Source organism: Jaculus jaculus, chromosome 1 (assembly GCF_020740685.1).
Source record: "Jaculus jaculus isolate mJacJac1 chromosome 1, mJacJac1.mat.Y.cur, whole genome shotgun sequence".
NCBI classification, from domain to species: Eukaryota; Metazoa; Chordata; class Mammalia; order Rodentia; family Dipodidae; genus Jaculus; species Jaculus jaculus.
In genome coordinates this window covers 158,238,290-158,263,007 of record NC_059102.1, presented here as the reverse complement: position 1 = coordinate 158,263,007, position 24,718 = coordinate 158,238,290, and the positions used below count along the sequence as shown (strand labels likewise).

At 53.7% G+C, this 24,718-nt stretch overlaps 1 protein-coding gene across 1 annotated transcript; it reads left to right on the top strand.

Moving 5' to 3' along the window:
• Window positions 1-9,598: 9,598 nt before the first annotated feature.
• On the top strand, window positions 9,599-20,369 carry Ccnd1 (cyclin D1). The gene is made up of 5 exons (XM_004654248.2): window positions 9,599-9,883; window positions 11,339-11,554; window positions 12,073-12,232; window positions 15,494-15,642; window positions 18,190-20,369. The coding sequence occupies exons 1-5, from the start codon at window positions 9,686-9,688 to the stop codon at window positions 18,352-18,354; spliced, it is 888 nt and encodes a 295-aa protein (XP_004654305.1). The 5' UTR covers window positions 9,599-9,685; the 3' UTR covers window positions 18,355-20,369.
• Window positions 20,370-24,718: the final 4,349 nt, after the last annotated feature.

Here is a 24,718-nt window from a genome sequence, read left to right as displayed (position 1 = left end):
ACACACCCTTAATCCTAGCACTCTGGAGGCAGAGGTGGGAGGATAGCCGTGAGCTTGAGGCCACCCTGAGAATACAGAGTGAATTCCAGGTCAGTTTGGGATAGGATGAGACCCTACCTCCAAGATGATTAAAAAAAAAAAAAAAAAAAAAAAACCAACCTAGGAAAAAACCAAACCAAACCAAAAGTCCTACAGAGACTGGGAATAAAAGGAACACATCTCAACATAATAAAGGCTATTTATGACAAGCCTACAGCCAACATATTACTAAACGGGGAAAAAATGGAAGCTTTTCCACTAAAATCAGGAACAGACAAGGGTGTCCACTGTCCCCACTTTTATTTAATATAGTACTGGAAGTCTTAGCCATAGCAATAAGGCAAGAGACACACATAAAAGGGATATAAATTGGAAAGAAAGAGATCAAGTTATCATTATTTGCAGATGACATGATTCTATACATAAAGGACCCTAAAGACTCTACCAGATCCTCCCTCAGAGCCCCTGAAGGGTGGAAGGCTGAGCTGACACCCAAGCGTCAGGAGAGGAGACTTCTGTTGTCATAAGCCACCCAGTGTGTGTGCTCACCTGTTATTACAGCCATGGGACACCCTACCCTACCTGGCTCCTTGCAGCCCAAGAGGGGGGCTCACATACCAAACCCCAATTCTCACAGGAGTGGGTAAATCTTCCAGGGACTGCTTTCCAAGGGCAATGCTTCAAATGTTGGTGTTTCTCAGTGGACACTGCAAGCTTATAGTTGGCCAAATAGGCCAAATGAGCCAATAGGTGTAATAGTGAAATGTCTGTTTGGGGGAAACCAACTGCCCTCTAATTGGACTGGAGGCCCACTCCATGGGAGGGAATACATACGTGATATTGAAAATCTACAACAGGGGTAATCATGAGCTCTAGGGGTGTAACGTCTGCTGCAGTCTGGATAAATGTATATACTATGCTCATCAAACTGCCCAGTAAGCACTTCTCTTAATGTTCATACCCTTATATTAATGCTACTCTCACTCTTTTGTTAGAGAACTTTCTCTTTCCAGATGGCAGTGACCTTGGGATGACTCAGAAGGCATCATGGTGCTGAGAAGTGACAGAGGAGTGCTCAGCACTGCAATATCTCTATCACACATTCCAAGGCTCAAAGTCCAATGCAAAAGAGGTGGCGGAAAGAATATAAGAGCCAAAGGAAGGCCAGGACTCCTTACAACATGCTCCTCCAGACACAAAATGGCCTGGATATCCATGATCTCACAGAGCTTGACACTACCTACACAAGACCATCATAATAGGTGGAAAAGATGATGACATCAAAATAAAAGAGAGACTGATTGAGATGGGGAGGGGATGTGATGGAGAATGGAGTTTCAAAGGGGAAAGTCAAGGGAGGGAGGGAAATACCATGGGATACTGTTTACAATCATGGAAGTTGTTAGTTATAAAACATAATTTTTAAAGTTAAAAAAAATGTTCGTGTTTCTTTGGAACTGAGATCTGGGTCCTAACACCATTCAGCACACACACCCACACACATATTTTTACTTGGGGCCCCATCTCTCATGACTTTGAGCCCTTGCCACTTTCCCAGGTTGCCTGGTTGTCACCAGTATCTGAGTTCAGCCAGTGTTTTCAGGGTAGGGATTGTGCCTCCTTTAAAGTCTCACACAATGACACCTCACCCATGGGCTTCTTGCTAAACACTTTCCAGGGCTAAAAGAACAAGAGAGGAAATCCAGTCCCCATGTCCTAGGAGCTCGGGTAAGCCTATCAGGAAGCTGTCAGAACTGTGATCACATTCAGCCCAAAATCCTGGTTGGTGCTTCTAGAATTGTCTCTGGATTAGAAGGTATATTTTATTTACTTTTCTTGACCACAATACCTGACTGGAAGCAGCTTAAGGAAGGAAGGGTTTATTTCATCTTGCACTCCATCGTGGAGGGGAAGGCATGGTGGCAGGAGCAGGAGGCAGCTGGTCACATTGCATCCACAGGCAGGAAGCACAGTGATGAATGTTGGTATTCATCTTTCCTTCTCCTTCTCCTTCTTCTTTTTTTTTTTTTAAACATAGGAGGGTTTCACTCTAGACCAGGCTGACCTAGAATTCACTATGTAGTCTCAGGGTGGCCTAGAATTCATGGCGATCCTCCTACCTCGGCCTCCCAAGTGCTAGGATCAAAGGTGTGTTCCATCATTCCCAGCTTCTCTCTCATTCACCCAGGATCCCAGCCCACGGGATGGGGATGCCCACAGTTAGGATATGCCATCCCACCTCAGCTAACCCAGTGGAGAACTCCCTCACAAGTACAACCAGAGACTCATTTCCCAAGTGATTCCAGAGCCAATCAAGTTGGCAAGACTGACCATTACAAGTGACCACAGCTCTCAGTGTAAGAAGCCATGGAGACCCTGGAGGCACTGGACTGCATGCATTATAGGCTGCCAGGGCCAGCAGCCCTTAATCTCCAAGAGGGTCCAACTGCAGCTGAGTGTGGAAATCTGACCCCTCCCCATAGGCTGGATTGACACAAGACACCACCCACCAGCTTGTCAACGCAGCTTCTTTAAAAAATATATATACTTTATCTTATTTTTATTTATGTGTGTGTGTGTGAGAGAGAGAGAGAGAGAGAGAGAGAGAGAGAGAGAGAGAGCGCTCGGGCATGCCAGAGTCTCTAGCCATTGCAAATATGTGTCACCATGTGCATCTGGCTCATGTGGGTTCTGGAGCATCAAACCTGGGTCCTTAGGCTTCACAGGCAAGCGCCTTAACTGCTTAACTCCAGCCCCTAGGTGACTTCTTGACAATGATGCCTCTATGCTCCCATATATGTCACTTGCTGGTCCATACCTGTGAGTCAGCGTCCCTTGTGAATTCCTCCTTCTGCCTAAACAGACCAGTTATTATGTCACCTGAAGCACTAGGTACCAGGGCATAGACCTGGCAGGGGCTTCCTCTCCTGGTCCTCTTTGGCAGAAATCCTTTCTCATATTTCTGTCCCTCTCTCTTGTATTGACAGGTGTGGGGGGAGGTTGCATGTACATGTGCATGTGTGCTCATGTGCATGTGCGCTCGTGTGTGTGTGTGTGTGTGTGTGTGTGTACACATGCACAGGTGCATGTGGAGGCCAGAGGTGACATCAGATGTCTTCTTAAATTGCTCTGCATTTGTTTATTCTGGAGTGGTTTTTGAAGCAGGGTCTCACTCTAACACAGGCTAACCTGGACCTCACTCTGTACTCCAGGTTAGCTTGACATCGTATCAATCGTCCTCCCTCTCTCAGCCTCCCAGAGTGCCGGGATTATAGGCATGCACCACCATGCCCGGCCCCACCTTGGAGACTGAAGCAAGAGCTCACTGATTTGGCAAGACTAGCTAGCCAGCAAGTCTAGAGGAGTCCTCCTGTCTCTACCACCACAGCCAGCGTTTAAATGGGTGCTGGGGACTCAAACCCATGTGGTCATGTTTGTACAGCAAACACTTCACAAAACACTGAGCCATCTCCTCAGCCCCAACCATGGATTTCTCTTTAAAAATCAACTTTTCTGCACTAGGCATGGTGGCACTCTCCTGGCATCCCAGAACTTCTAAGGTAGAGGCAAGAGGAGCAAGAATTCTAAGTTTCTTTAGTTTGAGCCAACCAGGGCGTGGTAGCCGCACACCTTTAGTTTCAGCACTTGGGAGGCTGAAGTAGGAGTATTGCTGTGAGCTGAAGGCCAGCCTGAGACTACATAATGAATTCCAGGTCAGTCTGGTCTAGAGTGAGACCCTATCTCAAAAAAACCAATAATAATAATTATTATTAATAGAAGAAGAAATAATCAACTTTTCTACCTATCTTTCAGGGTTAAAAGATTAAAGGTAACAGGGAGAAGACTCAAGGAAAGATAAATGTGGCTGAATATTTTTTAACTTAAAGAATTCTTCCAGAATCTAAATATCACCCTCATAAACACAGCTCAGAAGTCAGTAGAGAATGGAACTGACTCATCATAAAGTCATTTAGAAAATTCTCTTTCTGAATATGAAGCGAAACGTCTAATTAATTCCACATACCACGCGCAACACATGGCCCTCTCTGCACAAGAGCAAATGCGTGAATGAATGCTCTGAACTGGCCCAGACAAACCCAGCCCTGTACTAACCGCCTTACACATATTACCTTAATTACCCGTGGCCGTGGCCTTGAATTGGAAAAGTCTTCACTCAGTAACAAATGGGGACAGAGATTTGCCCAAGGCCACTCAGCCACTGGCAGAAGTAGGTCTGTGTGACACTTGTGTCGTTTTGGAAATGGTTGTTAACTTCCTGACATCCTGAAAAAAGAAGGGGCTAGCTTTGACATGATTTTTCTTTTTCGGCTTTTGATGGGCTCTTCCGTGGTAGCCCAGGCTGGCCTCAAATTTTCCTATCTTCCTCAGCCTCCCAAGTGCCAGGATGAGGTGAGCATTGTCACACCCAACTCTGATTTTACACGTGTGTGTATTCGCACGATTACAAGCGCACTTGTGGAGGCTGGAGGACAACTTGGTCCTCACCTTGTTCGAAGCAGGGTCTCTTGCTGTTAGCAGCGGTGTTCATCAGGCTAGCTGGCCTCCAAGTTCCTGGGGGGTGAGGGTCTCCTGTCTTGACTTCTATCTTGGTTCAGGCACGCTGGGAATATAGATGCATTCGGTACTGCATATGGGGGTTCCCAAGTGCGCAGGCTTGTGAGGCAAGCACCTTATCAACTGAGCCATCTCTCTGGCTCTTAACATGAATTTTGAGAATGTCTAAGGAACTTGAATTTGTTCTGACAACATCCACGAGTGGAGGGCGCAATCTGTCACCACTGCCAATCCCAGGAACCTGAACGCCCTGTGCCTCGATTTCCCTATCTTCAATGCATGACCACAATGGGCTTGCTGGGAATAGCCTGGTAGAAATAGAAATGGCCGGTGAGGCCGTTTTCTCTGAAATCACATGAGAGGGTGTGCTCCCTTAGACTGAGCACTGGTGCCCATCAGGCACAGAGCTGTGTGCTTGACGGATCAACAGTTCTGACTGCCCTCTCCCAGCCTCCGCCTGATAGAAAAAGGAACTAGTCGTTGAACTGGGATTCAGGCCCCAAGAAAGCTGCAGCAGCATGGTGGCCACTAGTCCGGTTCTGTCGCGTTCCTTTGAAGGACAGTCGCTTTATTACGCATACCATTGGTGTCAGGGCAGTATAGTGCTTGTAACGTCAAAGGGTAACTCCTACCAAACCCGAGCCCGCAGGCTCAGCTCTGCTGCGGGACCGCGCAGCCTCACTCCGGACTGTCCGCATGCGCCCGGGAGCCACGGCTGCGCGTCATTCCAAGCTTTACGGTAAGCGCGGCTCGCAGGCCAACCACGTGGCGGCGGGACCGAGGCCCGGAGGGAATGCACGGAATGCGCGGCTTCGCGCGCTCCAGCCACGACCTAGGTTCCCGCAGCGCGCGCTCCCTCCTTCCAATCCCGCAGCCGCGAGTTCTGGACTCGCTGGGGCAAGTGGAGCCAGAACCTTGCTAGGGATATGAGTGCGTGTCCTGACACCAGCCCCTAGGGACCTCGGGAGGTGGGAGCTGGGAGTTAAGTTAGGCGACCTCTTTCCTGAACCCGGAGCTAAGTTTTGCGTTCCGGCTTCCTAAGGACCTAGAACTCGCAGGCTCCCCATTTTAAAGACCGCCCCCCCCCCCCGATCTCCAGGAGCCAGGATGGAGACGTCCCCGGGCTTTTCAGGTCGCAAGCTGAAGGGGTTGGGCGTGCGGGGAACCGCCGAGTTTGGGGGTCGCTTGTGCGACCCTTCCCAGAGGCGGGCTGTCATGAATCCTCCACCGAGAAGCCCGGCTGGGCCGACCGCACTCCGTCTCCAGCCCAAGGGTCCGCTCAGCCTCCAGTGGGACTCGCGGTCCTGCTGGACCCTCGATGGCTAGGGCTGAACTTGGCCTCGGGCCACTGGCCACCCACCAGCAGCCCGATTTATTTTTCTGGTTGTTGGGGGTTTTCTTCTCCACCTGAGCACTCACTACTCTCCACTTGGACTGAAACCCTCCGTAGGTCAGAGCTGGAAGGGACTTTGAGGGTCATTTTGCTGAACACTCAGAGATGCGTTTTGAGGGGCGGGTTCCGAACAGAATCCTGGCTCACAACCCCAACTGCATTTTCACACTCGATATCCCCGATAAATGACAACCCCCCCCCCCAACCTGTGGCTTTGCTTTCAGCTTTTCTCCCACCCCCGCCCCACACACCTTAGTTCATATGGGAGAGAGGTGACCCCGCAGCTTGCCAGACCCAAGTGGAGGTGGGGGGAGCTGCGCGTGCCTGAAATTCAGAAGCAGAATTGCACGCTCGGGAGGTGGGGTGTGACCACCTGTGTCCCCAAGTGTGGTCGTTCGGGGTGATCGTGGGACCCCAAGTTCAACACTCCCTCTTGGAGATCGATGCCGCGTGGCCAGGCGGGATTGCCTCAACACGTGGGCTGCCATGCGACCCCCTCCCAAAAATAGCCAGCAGCATGTGGGGAGGGAGCCCGAACACCGCTTCCCCCCCCCCCCACCAACCCTGGGGCCCATTTTCGGAAGCGTTCTCCAGGGAGACTTAAGAGCTTAACAATGGCAAACTGGCAGAGCAGCCAAGTCCTTTCAAGTAGCCGCCAGGTATGCGGCTGCAGGTGACCCCACCTGGGTGCGCCCGCTCGCCGTCCCCGTCCCCTAGGGGAGCAGTGACCAGGTCACAGCTGGAGCCCGCATGGCTCCCCAAAGCAGCCCCCTCTGAAGGCGAGCGGCGCGCAGCCGCGCTGCGTCCCGGGGTCTGCGCCGGGCTCGCGGGTTCCTGAATGAACGCACGCCCTTCCCCCGCTGAATGAAGTTCCCACAGCCAGGGACCGTGGCGAACACGCGCCTGCAGCCGTATCCGCCCTCTCTCGGGGACTATTGCCGGCCGCAGAGGCCCGGGCGGCGGAGCGGGATGGGGGTGGGGGTGGGGGGAGGTCAAGGCAGGAAAGCGGGAAGATGGCTGAAATTCTACTTTTGGATTTTCTTTCCAAATAACATGGTACCCTCCCGATAGGGCTGAGGGTCCAAGAAGTCACCGACAAGTAAGCGCAGGGCGCTTTAAGCGAGCCCAGAGTTCGCAGCTCCTGCCTCGTGGTGGCTCTTTGAAAAAGATAGTGCAGAGTTAAAATTGCACCAGAAAAGTTCTTTAAAAACAACAACAAAAAAAAAAATTCAAGTGTTTTCTATGCAATTCTTGGAAGGAATGACCCTCAAAGGATCTAGCGTAGCCGACCCCCTCCAGGGATTCAAAGCAGTCTAGGCAGGGTTCCCTGGGCGGGGGCTGGGCGGCTCAGCGGCCCCCGGCGGGGCCCCAAATTCCAGCGCCCTCCCCCGCGGGTTCCTGGACGGCTCCGCACGCAGCCGGGCCGGCCTTGCACTTTTGCGCCTGTCCCTAAAGTCCCAGAGCTCAACGGAGTTCTTCTTCAAGATCTGCCCGGTCCGCCTTAGTAACAGTGCGGCGCTCCCATTGGCTCATGCTAATTCCAGTTTCCTGGTCTTTCCCGCGGTGGTGGTGGTGGTGCGGGGAGGGGGGGGGGGTAACGCTCGCTCCGGGATCAGAGCCCGTGTTGCCGGGTGGGCGAACCCCTTTATGTCCCGCTACCCTCGTGGGCGCGCTACAGGCTGGGCTGGGGCGCACGCGGGTCCCCAGGCCCCCTCACCCACTAAGATACCGAGTCGCGGGTGATAGCGCCCGACCCCATAAATCATCCCGTCGGCCGCCCGGTCGGGATTTTATGAATGAAAAGGCACCGGGCCGCCCTCGTGCACGGGTTGATGCGCCGCAGCTCAGCGGTGCCCGCGGCCAGAGCGAACGTGGGCGCCTAGGGGAGGGGAGCGGACGGTGGCGCTCCCTGCCCGGGGCCACCCACCGCCTCCCGAGCGGCAGCGGGGTCATTGCCCTGCGAGACCCGGGGTGTTCCGAACCCCCTCGATTCCCGGCGGGGGAGGGGCGCATCCCTTCGCGTGCATCCTGGCCAGGCCGAGGGGGGCCTCTTCTTCCGTCCCTGAGGCCTCACCTTGAGGGACACGAAACTACTCAGGGGAAAGGAAATGAACACGTTACTTAATTTGGGAACAGATGTTGAAAAGCCTTTTTTTTAAATAAAAGTTATAAAGGTTAGGCAGTGTCCCTTTTGTTAAATGATTTTTAATAAGCACCCAGGTAGCAGGACCCCGATTCTAAATACTGTTTGTGTCTTTTTTTTTTTTTTTTACTAATGTCTCTTTTAAGTTTACGAGAATATTGGTGAACCCACTTGGGGAGCCACGAACACCTTTACATCTTGTAAGAAAAGAAAAAAAAATCACCGTCGGTTCATGCATTTGTCTTACTTAAACTTCTAATTGTGCTGATTTCTGCCTGTCTCCCACAAACTCACGAATGCAGCCCCAGGGCCAACTTTCTAAAGGTGGAGGGAGCCACACAACACCCCAACAAAACCAGGTGGGACGTTTCCGGTGGTCTGGCCCCAAGCAAAGGCGACAAATACTTCCAGCGATTTAATTTATTTTAAAAATTAAAAAAAAAACACCCTAGGAAAGAGACCAGTGTATCTTAGCATTCCAAAGAAAGACGTGTTTTTCGCGAATAAATTGCCCACACTGGAGGAGGGGGCTGTTGAGGACCCTGGCAGGAAAGGACTGGTCACCATAGGAAGGCTGTTTCGCAGAACCCCCAGGCGAAAAAGAATGCATGAAGGAAGTGCTGGCCACCATCTTGGGCTGTTGCTGGAATTTTCGGATATTATTTTATTTTATTTTGAGCAAGCTTTTAACTTTCAGAGCAACCCCTTCGAATTCCAACCCCCCTCAACGACCCCCCTTGTGCGCCTGGATGGATCCTACACCGGAGTTGAGGGCTCTATCCGGCTTTCCTAGCCTGTTAAATAGTTCCTGAAATTTACACGTGCTAGAGAAAATGAAAGAAGACAGGGACGCTGAGATTCCGAGACACTGTCCGCCCGTGGGTGCCCTCGTGGCGTCCTCAGGAGCAAGCCCATTCTCCCGGTTCGAAGATAGGGTATCTCTGCGCCCACCCCCCACAAATCCCCCTCCACGCAGTCGTCCCCCGACTGTGTGTGGCCTGTCCGCCCTCCTATGTTGTCCCCTCCAGGGCCGCCTCCCCCACCAAAAAAATTCTGGAGCACCCACTCAGGGAAGAGAGCCCCCCACCTCTGCACCCCTCTTTCCCAGCCTGGAGAAAATCATCGGGACGATTTGCATTTCTATTAAAATGGAACTTCGGGGGCCACTCGCAGGCGCAGCGCCTCTGGGATGGCTTTTGGGCTCTGCCCCTCGCCGCTCCCAGCGCGCGGCGCCCGCGCCCCCTCCCCCCCGCGCCCGCCCCGTTCCTCCCCCAGCTCCCCTTCTCTGCCCGGCTTTGATCTCTGCTTAACAACAGTAACGTCACAGGGACTACAGCGGAGTTTTGTTGGAGTTGCATAGTCCGGAGCCTCCAGAGGGCTGTCGGCGCAGTAGCAGCGAGCAGCAGAGTCCGCGCGCTCCGGCGAGGGGCAGACGTGCGCCAGGAAGCGCGGGGCAGCGAGAAGCCGAGACGAGCGCGGACCGAGCCCGGACGCACAGCCCTCTTCTCCCAGGCGGCCCCAGCCCAGCCCCAGCCATGGAACACCAGCTCTTGTGCTGCGAAGTGGAGACCATCCGCCGCGCGTACCCCGACACCAACCTCCTCAACGACCGGGTGCTGCGAGCCATGCTGAAGGCGGAGGAGACCTGCGCGCCCTCGGTGTCCTACTTCAAGTGCGTGCAGAAGGAGATCGTGCCGTCCATGCGGAAGATCGTGGCCACCTGGATGCTGGAGGTGCGCCTTAGGACGCCCGTGCAACTTGTTGCCCAAACCCACATTTCTTTGCCCTTATCTTCCTCCCTTTTCTTCCTACCCCCCAACCCCCACAACTTTGAAGTTTGCCCGGGTATTACTACCGTTCTGTATTTTCAAAAATAAGTAGACGTTGCGGGTATTTTTGAGCAAGAAAGGTGCGGGAGCTAAAAATCCCTTTTCCTTGAGATGGGGTGGTCGGGGAGGGGTGTCTTCGAGGGAAAAACGGTGTCAGAGGCACCCCCAGTGGGTGCGAGGGTGCAGACTGAGTGTCCTTTGTGGCCCCTGCTTGCGCCCCAACCCTGCTGCGCCTCCCCTCTGGCCGCTCCTGCTCTGAGCCGCCAACTTGGGGGGGAGGGGGCATAGATTTGATTTTTAAATTAATATCCATGGACACGTATGCAAGGGCTGCTCGTGCCAGTATTATGCGCCATCTTTGCTCCTTTATTGCAGAGCAAAAGTGTTTATTAATAATTGGGGGTAGGGTGGGGGCGGGGAGCGGCTTACAGGGGCTCTGGGACAGGCGCGAGGGGCCGCGCGGCCGCCCTGAATCAGCGAGAGGAACGTACCTTGGGCTATTTGGGGGGACCCCAGTGGTGATGGGGGGCTTTTGTTTAAGCAGCGGGCCCCGGGGCGCCCTACACAGGCAGACTGGCCCAGAGAGCATGCTGGGCTGCAAGGTCGCGTGGCCCCACAGTTGCCAGAGATTGACCCCCATCCGCGCGGGTCTGCCTTTGGGGGACCTTCCAGGAACAAGCTTGGGGGCCCAAAGCACATTTGCAGACGTTCAACAGGCGGTTTACGGACCCGAATGTATTTTTAAATAATTTTTGAAAGTGCGGCGTGGTGCCCTTGCGAGAGGCAAACGGCGCCCGCGCCCAAGGGAAGGGGGGCCCCAGAATTTGAGTTCTTGGGGCCCTCCCAGCAATCCGCACCCAACTCCAGACACCCGGATTGGGTCAAGGACTTCCTGGGGGTCGTTTTCAGGGTGTTTTCAGGCATCTAGTTATTTTTTTAATATTTTTAAATATTTTTTGAAAAGATGACGTCTGGGAAATGTGGCGCGCCGGCCTGGGACGCCACCTTTGTGTCTCGCAGGCGCGCGAGCGCGGCGCCCAACCCCGGGCCCCGCTCCGCAGTGGGTATCCCCCGGCCCGCGATCCCCGACCTCCAGAATGGGCTGAGGACCCCCATAGTCGCCGTCACGCCGAGCCCACCACCTTCGTGCCGTGCCAACCGCGCGGGACTTTCCCTTTCAGTTTCGGGGTGGGTGGGCAACGGGGCACAGGCGGGGTAGGAGCGCATCCCAGAGAGCGCCCCCCGCATGGACCCCTTCCTCCGCGCCCGTGTCCCCCACCGCCCTGTGTGAGCTGGGAAGGGGCATGGGGTCGCGTGGAGGGGCTGCGGCGTCGGTGGTCACGACTCGGTGCCCCACAGGTCTGCGAGGAGCAGAAGTGCGAGGAGGAGGTCTTCCCTCTGGCAATGAACTACCTGGACCGTTTCCTGTCGCTGGAGCCCCTGAAGAAGAGCCGCCTGCAGCTGCTGGGGGCCACCTGCATGTTTGTGGCCTCCAAGATGAAGGAGACCATCCCCCTGACGGCCGAGAAATTGTGCATCTACACTGACAATTCCATCCGGCCCGACGAGCTGCTGGTAACCGCGGACCCCACCGCCCACGACGCCCTGTTAGCTACAGCGCGACCCCCGGGGTGGTGGGCGCTGCAGGGAGCAGCAGGAGGCTCAGCCAGACATACACTGATCTCCTGCCCCAGGGAGAGGGTACCCATATTGTTATAGCCCCCGGGAATAAGAACACGGCGCAGGATCCCAGCCGTACCCCCACCCCCGCGCCGCCCCTCCAACCACCTACCCTGAGCGCGGACACCCCCCCCCCCCACGTTTGCGTGGAAGCAAGGCTGAAACGTGGCCGGTGCGCGCCACCTAGCGGCTGTTGCAGGTTGCAGCGTTAGCTGTGAGGGTTCTTTATTTATTTATTGGTCTGTTTCGCAGCCTGTCCTGAGAATCGGACCTTTTAACATGAACCTTTTCTTGTTTTGACCTGGGGGTCCCAGGTTACCCCCACTCTCTAGACTACCCTAAGACTACAAGACAAATAGTCTGTCAGGGTCCAGCATACCCCTCTTTTGACCCATGCTCTCCAATTTCTGCAGCAAATGGAATTGCTTCTAGTGAACAAACTCAAGTGGAACCTGGCCGCCATGACCCCCCACGATTTCATCGAACATTTCCTCTCCAAAATGCCGGAGGCAGACGAGAATAAACACATCATCCGCAAGCATGCGCAGACCTTCGTGGCCCTCTGTGCCACAGGTAGAGCCCCCATCTCCGCCCGTCCTCCCTGGCCAGCCCCTCCCGCTCCGTTTGGGGTCTAGTCCTGGATGGCTTATCTTAGCAAACTAGAAGGGCTTCCCCCTTCACATGAGCTAAGGGTGCAGATGACTTAGGGCTAGGTGGTGGTGGGTGGCACCCTTTCCTGCCAACAGTCACCCTGCGGGGCCTTGGAGACCTAAGTGGACAGCCTGGCCTTCCTGTGTCACACTCCCAAGTCTCCACTCCCCACACCAGGCAGCCTGTGGCCAGCCGCCTGCCCCCACCCACCTCCAGCCCTACCCGTGTCCTCAAGGAGCCTGAACTGCAGGGCCCCCCTCCTGGCCTCTCCCAGGCTGGGCCACCTGCCAGGGGCGCCTCCAGGGCTGGGGAGAGCAGCCTTAGTGCTTGCACCACGTGCTGAGATGTAGCCCAGTTGCGGGGGCGGCCCTCTGCCTAGGAGCTTCACGGAGGCCCCACCAGGGTTACACAGGCTAGGCGGGATCTGCTCAGCTGAGCCCTGGAGGGCTTCAGAGGAGCCTGGACATGGGCTGCCTCGTTGGCAGCGGAGGACTTTGGCCCTCATTTCCCTTGGATCTGCCCCCAGAGGACCCTCTTTGGCACTGCCCTGGCCCCAGACTTCAGATAGACAGTCTGTCCCAACCCAGGGCAGACAGACACGTACCCACGTGTAGATAAGCGTGTGCTTCCAGCATGGTCTCTAATGTGGGACGGGGTCCTGCCAGTCTCCCATCCAGTTGTGCTGCAGACTGTGGGTGACTTGAGGGCCACAAAGCAAGGTGGCATCCGAGGGGGCATTTGGTGGCTTTTCTTGCCTGCCCATGCCTGGCACCTCTAATTGTGCTCCCTGGTACGTGGTATCTCTGATGGCTGGTGTCCCTGAAGAGCTGCTAGTGTAAACAAAGAAGTTGGGGACTCTTTCCTCCCCACCACGTGCTGAGGGTGCCAGCCCCTTCCCTGAGGCCTCCCAAGCAAGGCATTGGTAGGAGGGAGTGTCCAGTGGGAGTGCCAAGGCCATCATTAGCCTGGAAGGATCTGAGGGGCGGGGGCAGCCCTGCTGGCAGGCTGGGAGGCCTTGTCTGGTTGGGGCGCCTCTGAGGAGAGCGCCTTTAGAGGCTCCAGGCAGCCTTTTATGGAGCTAAAAGTGGCTTCAGAGAAGCGGCACCGTTTCCTGGAGATAATGTGAGGAACGGTGTGGCACAGCCTGCCCCCAGGACGGTGCAGGAAGAAGAGCTCCCTTCCCAGGACCCCTGGGTGCTGGCAGGGAGGGAGACTAGGGCCGAGTACTCAGGGCCTGGGTTGTGCAGTTCACCCAGCTAATAGCAGGGCCTTTGTCCGAGACGGGCTGTCAGAAGCCTCCCCAGAGCAGGTGGAGGTGAAGGGAGGGCTTGGTGACCCCATGCGTGGCACACTTCCAGTAATGTATGAACTCATGTGTGAGTAGCAGCCTAGGTTTGGGCAGGCTCTGCCCCCTGCAGGTGCTCCCAGCCCCTCTGCGACAAGGACATTACAGCCTACCACCATGAACAGTGTGAAGAGAAGACTGAGAGCAAGCTGGGGACACTGGTTCCCCGTCCAGACCTGGATTCCCGAGTGCGTGTACACACTGCATTCATTAGTCTAGGGTCGGGGTGTTACTGTACATCCCTATGTATCCCAATGTGTGCCAAGTTGAGCTTAGTGAAGGGTCTTGGAGACAGGCACGCCACCAGTCTGGATGACCAACTGTACCAGCATCCCCCAGGCAGAGAATGGAAACCAACATTGGGGCTGGGGGTTGAGTTCTGGAAAGTTCCTTATGAAACATAAGGGCTTTTCCCCTGGCCAGATGAGCTTTGATTCTGGACCGCAAGTGCCCTTCACTGGACATGTACCAGCCTGAACCTGTCACTCCCTGCAGAAGGAGCTTTTGTGAGGTTCACATTTGTCTCTGGGCTCGCTAGCCTAGGATCAAGTCCTTGGAAAAGCCCTTGTTTCCCTTCCGGGGTCACTTTCTGGTGTCCTCTTTAACTGATGAAGCCAAAGTTACTTTTTTCTCTTGGGATAACCTCCACGTGGAAGGATGCCCCTCTCCTTTGAGACCCTCTCAACTCCCAGCCGCCCCCTGGGCGCCCTGTGCCTGGGCACTCACTAGCACAGGATGGGGAGATAGAGGGAACCTCTCCTTCCTTGTGATCTCTGGCCGGGAGTGCTCTGCTCTATAGGTTAGGTGGGTGGCTCTCTCTCCACCGGTAATTCCCTGTTGGTGCTCATCTTTGGGATAGGAACAGGGAGGGACATTCCATAAATGGGGCACTGTAACATAAGGACCTTAGGTGAAAGGAGCTCACCTACAGGGTAGGGAGAGGCCAGCTGGTGACTCTTGGAGAAGTACCGGGAGCGATGCTCCACGACTGTTTGAGGAAAGGTGAGCCCAGCATCCAGCAGTGATTCACACACTGGTATCCACCCACCCTTCCCACTTGCCAAAACACCAGAGCCTCCCAATAGCCCAGATGGGGAGGGGCTTCCCTCGTGTGGGAGCCAGGGCGGGGGCTCTGCTGGGCTAGACTCTTTCCTTTAGGCAGCCCTGGCTTAACCTAGTCTTCTGGGGTCTACAGGTTGGGGCCCTGTCCTCCCCCAACTTGGAGTGATTAGTGAATCAGGACAGTTTTTGGTCATATAAAAGAGTACAGAAAGGCCTTTTGTCTTTGATACAGACAGAAATAGCAGCAGAGGACCCGACATGAAGTGGGGCCAGGGAGCTTTGCATACGGTCACTGGTCATTGTCAAAGTCCGCCCTGGAGGAGTGCTTCCAGAGGTCCATGGCCCCCATCATCAGAGCCACCCAAGAGGCTACTGGCCAGATGGGGAGAGTCTCTTGTCACGGTCCCTTTGGAATATGACCAGTTGTCAGACAGGCCTCACACCCAGTACTCTTCTTGCCTCAGCCTCCCAAGTACCGGCATTATAGGCATAGCCACCGTTCTGTGCTGTAGGTTAGGGTCGGGGCGGTACCTGGCCTGAGTCCTTTTGTTAAGTGACACAAAACACGGAAAGGACTAGATTGCCCTGACCGGTCTCATCCAATGGCTGTCCTCCCTTTCTACCTCCTCGGTTGGTTTCAGTGTTGGGAATAGCCCCCAGGTCCTGTGTGAGCTAAGGTCTCACGGAGCTGGAGAGTGCTGGGTACAGGTGGGGCTGAGTCACTGGGCCGCAAGAGTGTCCCTGCTCACAGCTGCCTCTGTCCCTCCCTGCCACAGATGTGAAGTTCATTTCCAACCCACCCTCCATGGTGGCTGCTGGGAGCGTGGTGGCCGCAGTTCAGGGCCTGCACCTAGGCAGCCCCAACAACTTCCTGTCCTGTTACCGCCTGACACACTTTCTCTCAAGAGTGATCAAGTGTGACCCGGTAAGTGAGCCTCATAGGGACAGCTGGGCCAGGCTTGGTACCTTGCATGGGGTGATGCCCCTAAAACCATAGACCCCTCCCCCATGGGCAGGCCACAGCAATGCTTGGGGGAGCTGCAATGTTCCTTAACCACCAATAAGTGGCTGGTTTTCTTTTTTGAGGTAGAGTCTTGCGATAGCCCCAGGTTCACCTGGAATTCTCTATGTAGGCTCAGGGTGGCCTCAAACTCATGGCCATCTTCCTACCTCTGCCTCCTGAGTACTGGGATTAAAGATGTGCGCTCCTGGGCTGGAGAGATGTCTTAGCAGTTATGCACTTGCCTGTGAAGCCTAAGGACCCCGGTTCGAGGCTTGATTCCCCAGGACCCACATTACCCAGATGCACAAGGGGGCGCATGCATCTGGAATTCTGCAGTGGCTGGAGGCCCTGGCGTGCCCTCTCTCTCTCTGTCTGTCTGTCTGTCTGTCTCTCTCTCTCTCTCTCTCTCTCTCTCTGCCTCTTTCTCTGTCTCTCTCAAATAAGTAAATAAAAATAAACCAAAAAAAAATTAAAAAAAAAAAAAGATGTGCGCTCCCGTGCCTAGAGTGAGTAACCATTTTACAGGCTCCTGTGAAGTCCTGTGTTCGCTCAGGTCAGGCTTCTTTTATTAAAAAATACTTATTTATTTGAGAGAGTGAACAAAATGACAGAGGCAGATGGAGAGAATGGGTGCACCAGCCTCCAGCCTCTGCAAACAGACTCTAGACACATGGCCCACCTTGTGCATCTGGCTTCCATGGGTATTGGGGAATTGAACCTGGATCCTTAGGCTTTGCAGGCAAGCACTTTCTACTAAACCATCTCTCCAGCCCTGTTTGTTTTTCATTAAAAAAATATATATCTCAGCTGCGTGTGTTGGCACAAGTCTTTAATCCGGAACTCGGGAGGCAAAGATAGGAGGATCGCCATGAGTTCGAGGCCACCCTGAGACTCCATAGTGAATTCCTGGTCAGCCTGGGCTAGAGTGAGACCCTACCTCAAAAAAAAAAACAATAAAAAATGTGTGTATATATATATTTGACAAAGAGAATGAGCTCTAACTGCTGTAAACAAATTCCAGACACATGTCCCCCCACGACTGTGTTCTGCTCGGCCTGGTGACATGTCTCTGGTAGTGAGTCCCATAGTTACTGTTTTGGGCAGAGCTAGGAAATGGCAGGAACATCCCATATTTGAAAGGACATTTCAATTAGGTGTTGCTTGCCTCACGGCTACAACCAGGGAACATGAGGTTGAAATGACAGCCTGTGAAGCCTTCTGGTGGACCAAGGCCAGAGCCCTCTTGCCTGAGTTCACTGCTGCCCATCTCCCTAGGTGGAGTCTTTGGGGCTCAAGTCCACAAATGACTCTGATGGGACTCGACCTGCAGAGGGAACATTCTAGAACTTTCTTTGGTAGATGTGTCCCTCGTAATGTCAGGCATACTGTGCCACACATCGGTAACTGTTGGTCAGGTTTCACCAAGAAGCACAACTACTCCATCTTGGAACTCTGAGCGGGAGGTGGGGGGGGACAGTCTACTGAGAAGTGTAGTGAATTCCAGGTCAGCCTGGGTGAGGGTGAGACCCTACCAGGAAAAGCCAAAAGAGAAAGGAGAGTGAAGCCAGGCATGGTGGCACACGCCTTTAATCCTAGCACTCGGGAGGCAGAGGTGGGAGGATCACAGAGAGAGACTGAGGAAAGTATATAAGGGAAGGCTTAGAAGCCCAAGGCCAGCTGGGCATAACGGTTGTCTGCAAGGAGCCTAGAGCCAGGCAGAGACTCTAGTGGCACCTGTGAAGATCTCAACCCTATACCTCTTGGTCCCATGCCAGCATGCAGTCTTCCAAGGCACCAGGGGCTCCTGAGAATTGTCAAGCTTTGGGATAGGGATTTGAAGGTTTGGGAGGCTCAGTTTTCTCACCTATAAAATGGGACTATTTGCAACAACCCACCAACCCCCTTTCACCATGGTGAAAGGCCCTCATCCAGTATGGGGCTCCTAACAGGAAAACAGGGTCCCCAACACTCAGCACTTTCCCTCAGAGGCCACCTAGCAACAGAAAGCCATGAGATGCTTGTGTGGGCTAGGAGGGGACGACACTGGACACTGGCCTTGGGTTGGGTGTCTTCCTCAGGCGTGCATGACCTAACACAGGTGCTCATAGGAGGTCAGGTTCACGGCCAGGATTGCCATTGCAAAAAGGGTATCTGCACAGGCAGGGCTGGAGGGCATGGGGCATGGCACGGTGGGGGAGGGGGCCTTGCAGGTAGACCCAGTCAGGGCAAGCAGGGAACCTTCTAGCATGAGCATCCATGGAGGTTACCCAGCTGTCCCCTGTACAGTAGGTGAAGGTGTTTGGTCCTAAGCAGGGCTGCCAGGCCAGGGTGTGTCTGGGGACCAGCGCTGGTACCCCTCCTGCTGTTTTTTTGTTTGGTAGTAGTTCTCATTATATTTGGGGGGATCATGTCACTAGGGCAGTGGCCTGGCTAAAGTGAGGGTCCCTCTGTCTCTGACTGTGTCTCTAGGACTGCCTTCGTGCTTGCCAAGAGCAGATTGAAGCCCTTTTGGAGTCCAGCCTGCGCCAGGCCCAGCAGAACCTGGACCCCAAGGCCACAGAGGAGGAGGAAGAGCAGGAGGAAGAGGCTGATCTGGCCTGCACACCCACTGACGTGCGGGACGTGGACATCTGAGGGCACTGGGCAGGCGGGTGCCACAGAGCAAGGGCAGCCCGCAGAGTGTGAGGAGTTGTCCTGTGCGCTCCTGTCAGAGTCCCTCTTGGGGACATTTCCTTACCGGAAGGGAAACTTGTTCTCTTTGGGTTTTTTTTTTTTTCTTTTTGTTTTTGTTTTTTCCTTTGCTCTTTTTCTTCTTTGTCTCTGATTTAAGCAAAAGAGAAAAAAAATTACAGGAAAACTATCTTTAAAAAGAGAGAGAGAAACAAAAAGAAATAGAACTTGCATAACCCCAGTGAGGGGAGGGGGTTATGCTACAAAAAAAATAGAGGATTTTATACCCCAGTAATCAACTAGTTTTCTATTAATGTACTTGTCTCTAAGAATAGGATTAACACCAGGATATCTCTGGAAGGTTTAGATTCTGTGTTTAAAAAAAAAAACAAAAAGCCTAAAAATAATGCTTTAAAAAAAAAAGCAAAGAAAAACTGAGCAAACCATTTTTAAAGTAGAAGAGGGTTTTAGGTAGGAACATATATTCTGCTTTCCCGAAAAGCACAGCTTTGGGGTGGCTCTAGGCCAACCCCCCCTTCGCTTGCTCACTCGCGTGGTCACTCGCTGCCTGCCGTCTGTATGTGTTATCCCATGGGTAGGTAGATGTATAACCTCTTCACCTTACTGATGGTTGCTGCACCCTCTCTAGGGGTTGGCATGGTGAATGGCATCTCCCAGGGCTCCTCTTCTGTGCCTCAGCTTGCAGGTTTGCAAAGTACCAGCCTCGCAGGAGCAGGAAGGGCCAGCCGCCCCAGCCCTGTGACACAACGCCCCCCGTAGAGAGGAGACAATAATATATTATATTTTTATAATCTTCCTATTTTTGTAGTTCCCTGTTTATGAGATGCTGGTTTCACCCAATGGCCCTGCAGCCTGCTCACATCAGGTTCATCCACAGCTACTTTTCCTTTTTGTGGTTGGTTTTTTTTTTTTTTTTTTTGGTTTTTTTTTTTTTGTGTGTGTGTCCTTTGTATTCCAAAACCATTCCATTTCAAAGCACTTTTCGGTTCGGTCAGCTAGGCAGAGGCGATCTCGATGTTGGCATTGTGTGGGGAGGGGCACGGGTTTTGAATGGGATGGTTTGGGAGGAGAAAACCCTGTGTTCTCACACTGCCAGGACCTGTCCCTTCCTGTCCCGTACAGAATTGAGGTTTATGGGGATCCTCTGGTGCCACCTGGTGTTTGGAAGTAGGGACCATGAAGGGTACCTAGAGAATGAGTAGTTTCCAAGGTGACTTTTAGGTGTTTCGCGACAGAAGGTTTTTTTTAAACACTAAAATATGTAATGTATAGTTAAGGCTACAAAAAAAAATATTTATTACAGAGGTTGTTCCTATGGCCAGTATGATTTATAAAGTAATGCAATCTCCTCTTGATTTAGACACATGCACCCCTTTCTGTCTTTGATGTTGCAGGTCTGTATCATGTATGCAAGATCGGTCCCTTTATGTGGAATCTCAAAGCCACACAAAAAAACAAACAAACAAACAAACATGGGTTTGACCTATTCAGCTTTCCTCAGAGTGGCCGACCTGAGAGCTGTGCAAGCTTCAAGGAAAATTTAGGGTTCCCAAAATGAATTCGGTTCTGACACATTCTTATCCCATGCACCCATCCCGTTTAACAAACAAACCTCGAGACAGTGGACGATTTGCACATCTGTATCTGTTAGTTAGGGAGTATCGAAGGGAGGTGTGAGGGCATGAGCTGGAGAGAGGATGTGAAGGAGAAGGTATGGACAGGGGACTCCCGAGGGGACGGGGCAGTCACCACACGAGGGGACAGGCTGTGGCTCCGTTTCTTATCGCGCTGCTACCGATGACTTCCCGGCACAGTGGGAAACAGATCCGCATCGCTTCTGTGTATCTTCCACGTTGTTTTGCTGCTATCGGAGGGTCAGGTTTTGTTTTGTTTTGTTTTATAATGTCCTATACTGCCATGTTTAATTGCCTCATAGAAATTATACTACAGATGCCCCCCCTTTTTTGTATTTTTTTTATGTGATCAATTTTGACTTAATGTGATTACCGCTCTATTCCAAAAAAAAAAAAAAGGTTCTTGTCACAGTACCTCATGCTTCACTTAGCCATGTGTAGGCCTGGCAGCCAGGCTGTCTGTCTGCTCTTGCGGGCAGAAACACGGACGAGATCTAAGATGGGCCCAGTGGGGATTGGCTGAGGCTGCACGGCCATCTCCCCGTGCCCTTCATTGGATCTGGGATGTGCCATCACAGCAGTTTTATATCTGTATCGTTCTGTGTAGTGGTAGATAATCGTGTTATTATTATTGTAACAAGTCATTTTGCGTGCCGCCATGGTGCTGGGCCCGTAAGAATGTCACTTGGGATGATTGGAATCGCTTCTGGAATCTGTTCAAAAGTTTTGGGTGTGTTTCATCTGTTGCGTTCTAGTGTTCTGTCTTGTGTCAGATGCAGCACCGTGCTGATTTAGAGACTCCGAACCTCGGCAAAGCCAGCCGCAGCAAGCCGCCCAAGCCAAAAGGAGTTGTGTCTGTTTGTGCTCCAGCGGCCACAAGGACCATCCTGCCCACCCTTCAGGAACAGTGCTGGCTGAGGCGTCTGGACCAGGCGGGGGGCCACGGTGAAGCGTGGGGGTGATGGCTTGAATAACGTGTGTGCCAAAAGGTCAAAGGCTGCTGGCAGGTCCAAGGAGCACAGTGGAGTCTTGTCCTGTGACACTTACGACACTCGAGGCTCTGAGGGTCTCTGGTTGGCGGGCAGGTTGGGTCTGTGTGTTTCTGGTTGACACACTGCGGCACTTCCCAGCAAAAAAAAAAAAAAAAAAAAGACAAACGTGAAAAGTTTAGAAATAAAATTGGTAAAAACCCCAGTGCAGTGCCTGTCTGTTTCCTGGGTGGGGCAGGGCCAGACCTGGACCAAGAGGACAGGAGGACAGATTCAACACCTCCCTCCCTGCCCAGATCTGATTCCTGAAGGGAGCTTGCAGGTAGGGGCTTGGACCAGTACAACCACCATTGGCGTCAGGCAGGGAGTGGTGGTCATTGATCACAAGGTCTGCCCTCCTGGCTACTTGCAAGTAGGAAAATAAATACACCCCTCTTTTGGCACAAACTGGTGTTTGCTCTGGGTGACTCACCATCCTTAGGTGCTGCCAAGTGCTCTGGGATAGAGGCAGAGTGTTAGGGCCATGGCCCAAGGTGGCCTTTAGCACACTTCCCCAAGGGTCTGGAAGCATAGACTGGACTCCTGTGACTTGCTGTTGGGTGTCAGCTATATGTGCCTGGCCTTGTTTCCAAGCCCCCTGTGGGACACCAGCGTTATGCAGTACCCTAGGAATGGACCCTTGCTGCGGCTCTGGGGTTGGTCTGCACACAGCTACCTTGCGCTCACCCCCAAACTGCTGCTTGGAGCCACAGTGCAGACTCGTCAACCCTGTGGGCAGCGCCTACGCCTAGTGTCTACCCATGCTGCTCTGCAGGGTGGTTGCAAGGCTCAGGGTTGGCTGTGTTGGTGCTGTGGACAGGCCTTTCTTGGAAGATGGGGCAGGGAGGGGTACCTGCAGAGAATGGATGCCTGGAGAGGGACTTGCCCCAGGGAGCCTGAAGACTAGCCCCCCCAAAGGCAGCTGAGGTTCCCTGCCTTGTCCCCTTGGTAACAACTCAAGGAACTACTAGAGCCAGAGGAGCCCCCTCCCCATCCCTGTGCCCTGTCGACAGCCTTGGGTGGTTGTGTGGCTTATGAGGGCACTGCCTGCACTTTGGGCAAAGTCATCTGAGGGCTGGTTTCAGTTCCAACAGAGAATTAGAGCCAGTTGAACAGTTGGGGACCTGGGACCCTGTACGTTCCCCTCCCCCATGGCCACCCCATGACCGTGGCTGTGAGTGGGCAGCACCTGGGCCTGGGTAACAGTTTCATTTTAGGAGGGCATGGGTTTTGTGACAACGTTGGAGAGGCAATGGCACGCCAAAAGTAGAGACAGCAAATGCGGAGGACGGAGGTGGGTCGCTTGATCCTCCCAACACCACCCCCCCACCCCACGGACATATGAAAGAGCCATGGATAAAGGTGCGAGGGCACCAGTCCTGTGGGCAGCGCCTATGCCTAGCGTCTCCCCACACTGCTCTGCAGGGTGGTTGCAAGGACTCAGGGTTGGAACAGGTGGGGGTGGACCACCAAATACAGAGGATAGAGCCATGGTGGGGTCCCCAAAGGCATCCCCCCGTCTGTCTCATCCCGGGTCTGCGATGCCTATCTCCAAGCTTCTGCTCTTAGCTAGACACTCCAAGCCCAAACACTCAGACAGTTGTTGGCCACTCTGGGTCCAGACCCTCAAGCATCACTGACAACACTGGGACATCCGAGGCCCTGTGTGGGGAGCGGCTAGGTCCAGCTGCCCCTTCTCAGAAGTCCAAGGCCTGTTTCTACACCCCACCTGCTCTGAGGGTCCTTGTCCATCTCTCGGCAGGTTGTATGCCCATTACGCTCACTCCTGGGCCATCACACACCTGCAGCTGGCCCAAGGTTCTGGGCCTGGCCTGCCTTTCCCCAGGCTCAACTTCTAGAACCTTAGGGAACATCTTGGGATGTTGGTGACAATTAGACTGCCCCTGGCCTCCCCTTCTGGGTTACCCCCTCTGCCTGGACTTACCCTAATTTTCATTTCGGCTTAAATGGAACTTAAAGTGGGGCCAGCCTTGATAAAGGGCCTGTACCTCCATCCCACATCCTCGCCCGCACAGGTGCCTCTGGGTGACTTTCCCTCCTGTTGTTACACCCTGGGGCCACCTAGAGTGGGGCCTGAGGACTTGGAGAGGCCGAGCTCTGGACTCTGGACTGGCAGAGCAGGCATTGTAGTTTCTAATAGGAAGAGGGCCTTGTGCCCTCCCTACACTTGCCAGGTGCCCTCTGGCACCCCAGGAAGAAGCCTCGGAGCCTGTGGGGCTCTGCAGCCGGGGAGATCTGGCCTCCGTGTTGGTAAAACAGCCATGGTGGCCACGCAAGGCCAGGGCTCAGGCCTGGCACTGATGTGGCCAGCCAGAAGGCCTGCGCTTGAGTGGGCATGGGGTGCACGGGCCTGTGTGTGCACAAGGCATGTGGAGCTTGAGATGGACAGGCTTGTATGTGGAGGGTGCCACATGGGCTCAGTGGAGTGCTGGAGGGATGGATGCTTGTCCCCCCCCCCCCCAAGCTGGGCTGGCCTTTCTCATGAAGGGCTGTCATCCCAGGAATGTCTTTGATCAAGCCATTATGCAAGAAGGGGGAAAAGCAAATGCAGGACCTCTAATCCATTCCCAGTCCCTTTGCCCCAGGGCCCCACAGCCCTGAGCCACACCGAAAGGCTGGCAGACAATAGCCTGGGGGTGGTGGGCGGGCAGCTTGGGGGCGCGGGCCTTGGGGCCCACATCCGGGGGCATTGTCAGGGCCACTCACAGGGAAGAGAGAATGAGGAGCCCTCCGCTAAGGGGCTTCGGTGGTCCTTGAGCTTATCAAAGGCTGTGGTGTCCATTAATCCTTTTAATTGTCCCCTGGCGACAGCTGAGATGATCTGTCAGCTGGCAGCTACTTTACAACCAAGTGGCCTGCCCCCCCCACACACCCCAACACAGGCCGTCAGTGTGCGGACTCCAGGCCCGGCAGCCTTCCTTCCCTGGTTTCATTCCGCCCAGCTACAGCAGTTTAAGCATGGAGCCTGAGAACTTTATTTGGGCCTTTTTTTTTTTCCTTTTTTATTGACAGCTTCCATAATTATAGACAATAAACCATGGTAATTCCCTCCCCCCACCAACTTTCCCTTTGCCACTCTACTCTCCATCAATCCCCTCCCCCTCCCAATCAGTCCTTTATTTTGATGTCATCATCTTTTCCTCCTATTATCATGGTCTTGTGTAAGTAGTGTCAGACACTGGGGAGTCATGGATATCCAGGCCTTTTTTTTTTTTTTTTTTTTTTTGTATTTTGAGGCAGGGTCTCAATGTGGCCCCCGCTAACCTAGAATTCACTATGTAGTCTCAGGGTGACCTCGAACTCAAGGCAATCCTATCTCTGCCTCCCGAGTGCTGAGATTAAAGGCATATGCCACCACGCCCGGCCTCTATCCAGGCCATTTCGCGTCTGCCAGATTGCATTGTAAGCAGTTCTACCCTTTGGCTCTTACGTTCTTTCTGCCACCTCTTCTGCAATGGTCCCTGAGCCTTGGAAGGTGTGATAGAGTTGTTTCATTGCTGAACACTCCTCGGTCACTTCTCCGCACTCTGGTGCCTTTTGAGTCATTCCAGAGGTCACTGCGGTCTCCACACAGTAGCAGTTTGCTACCTAGCTTCGCGTATCCATGCTAGTGGCCAGCACACA

Excerpts from the sequence above, each read along its gene's own strand:
- Ccnd1 (XM_004654248.2), top strand. The coding sequence starts at position 9,686 with ATGGAACACCAGCTCTTGTGCTGCGAAGTGGAGACCATCCGCCGCGCG. Across the intron at positions 12,233-15,493 it reads CGTGGCCCTCTGTGCCACAG|ATGTGAAGTTCATTTCCAAC; the intron begins GTAGAGCCCCCA and ends TCCCTGCCACAG. Across the intron at positions 15,643-18,189 it reads GAGTGATCAAGTGTGACCCG|GACTGCCTTCGTGCTTGCCA; the intron begins GTAAGTGAGCCT and ends CTGTGTCTCTAG.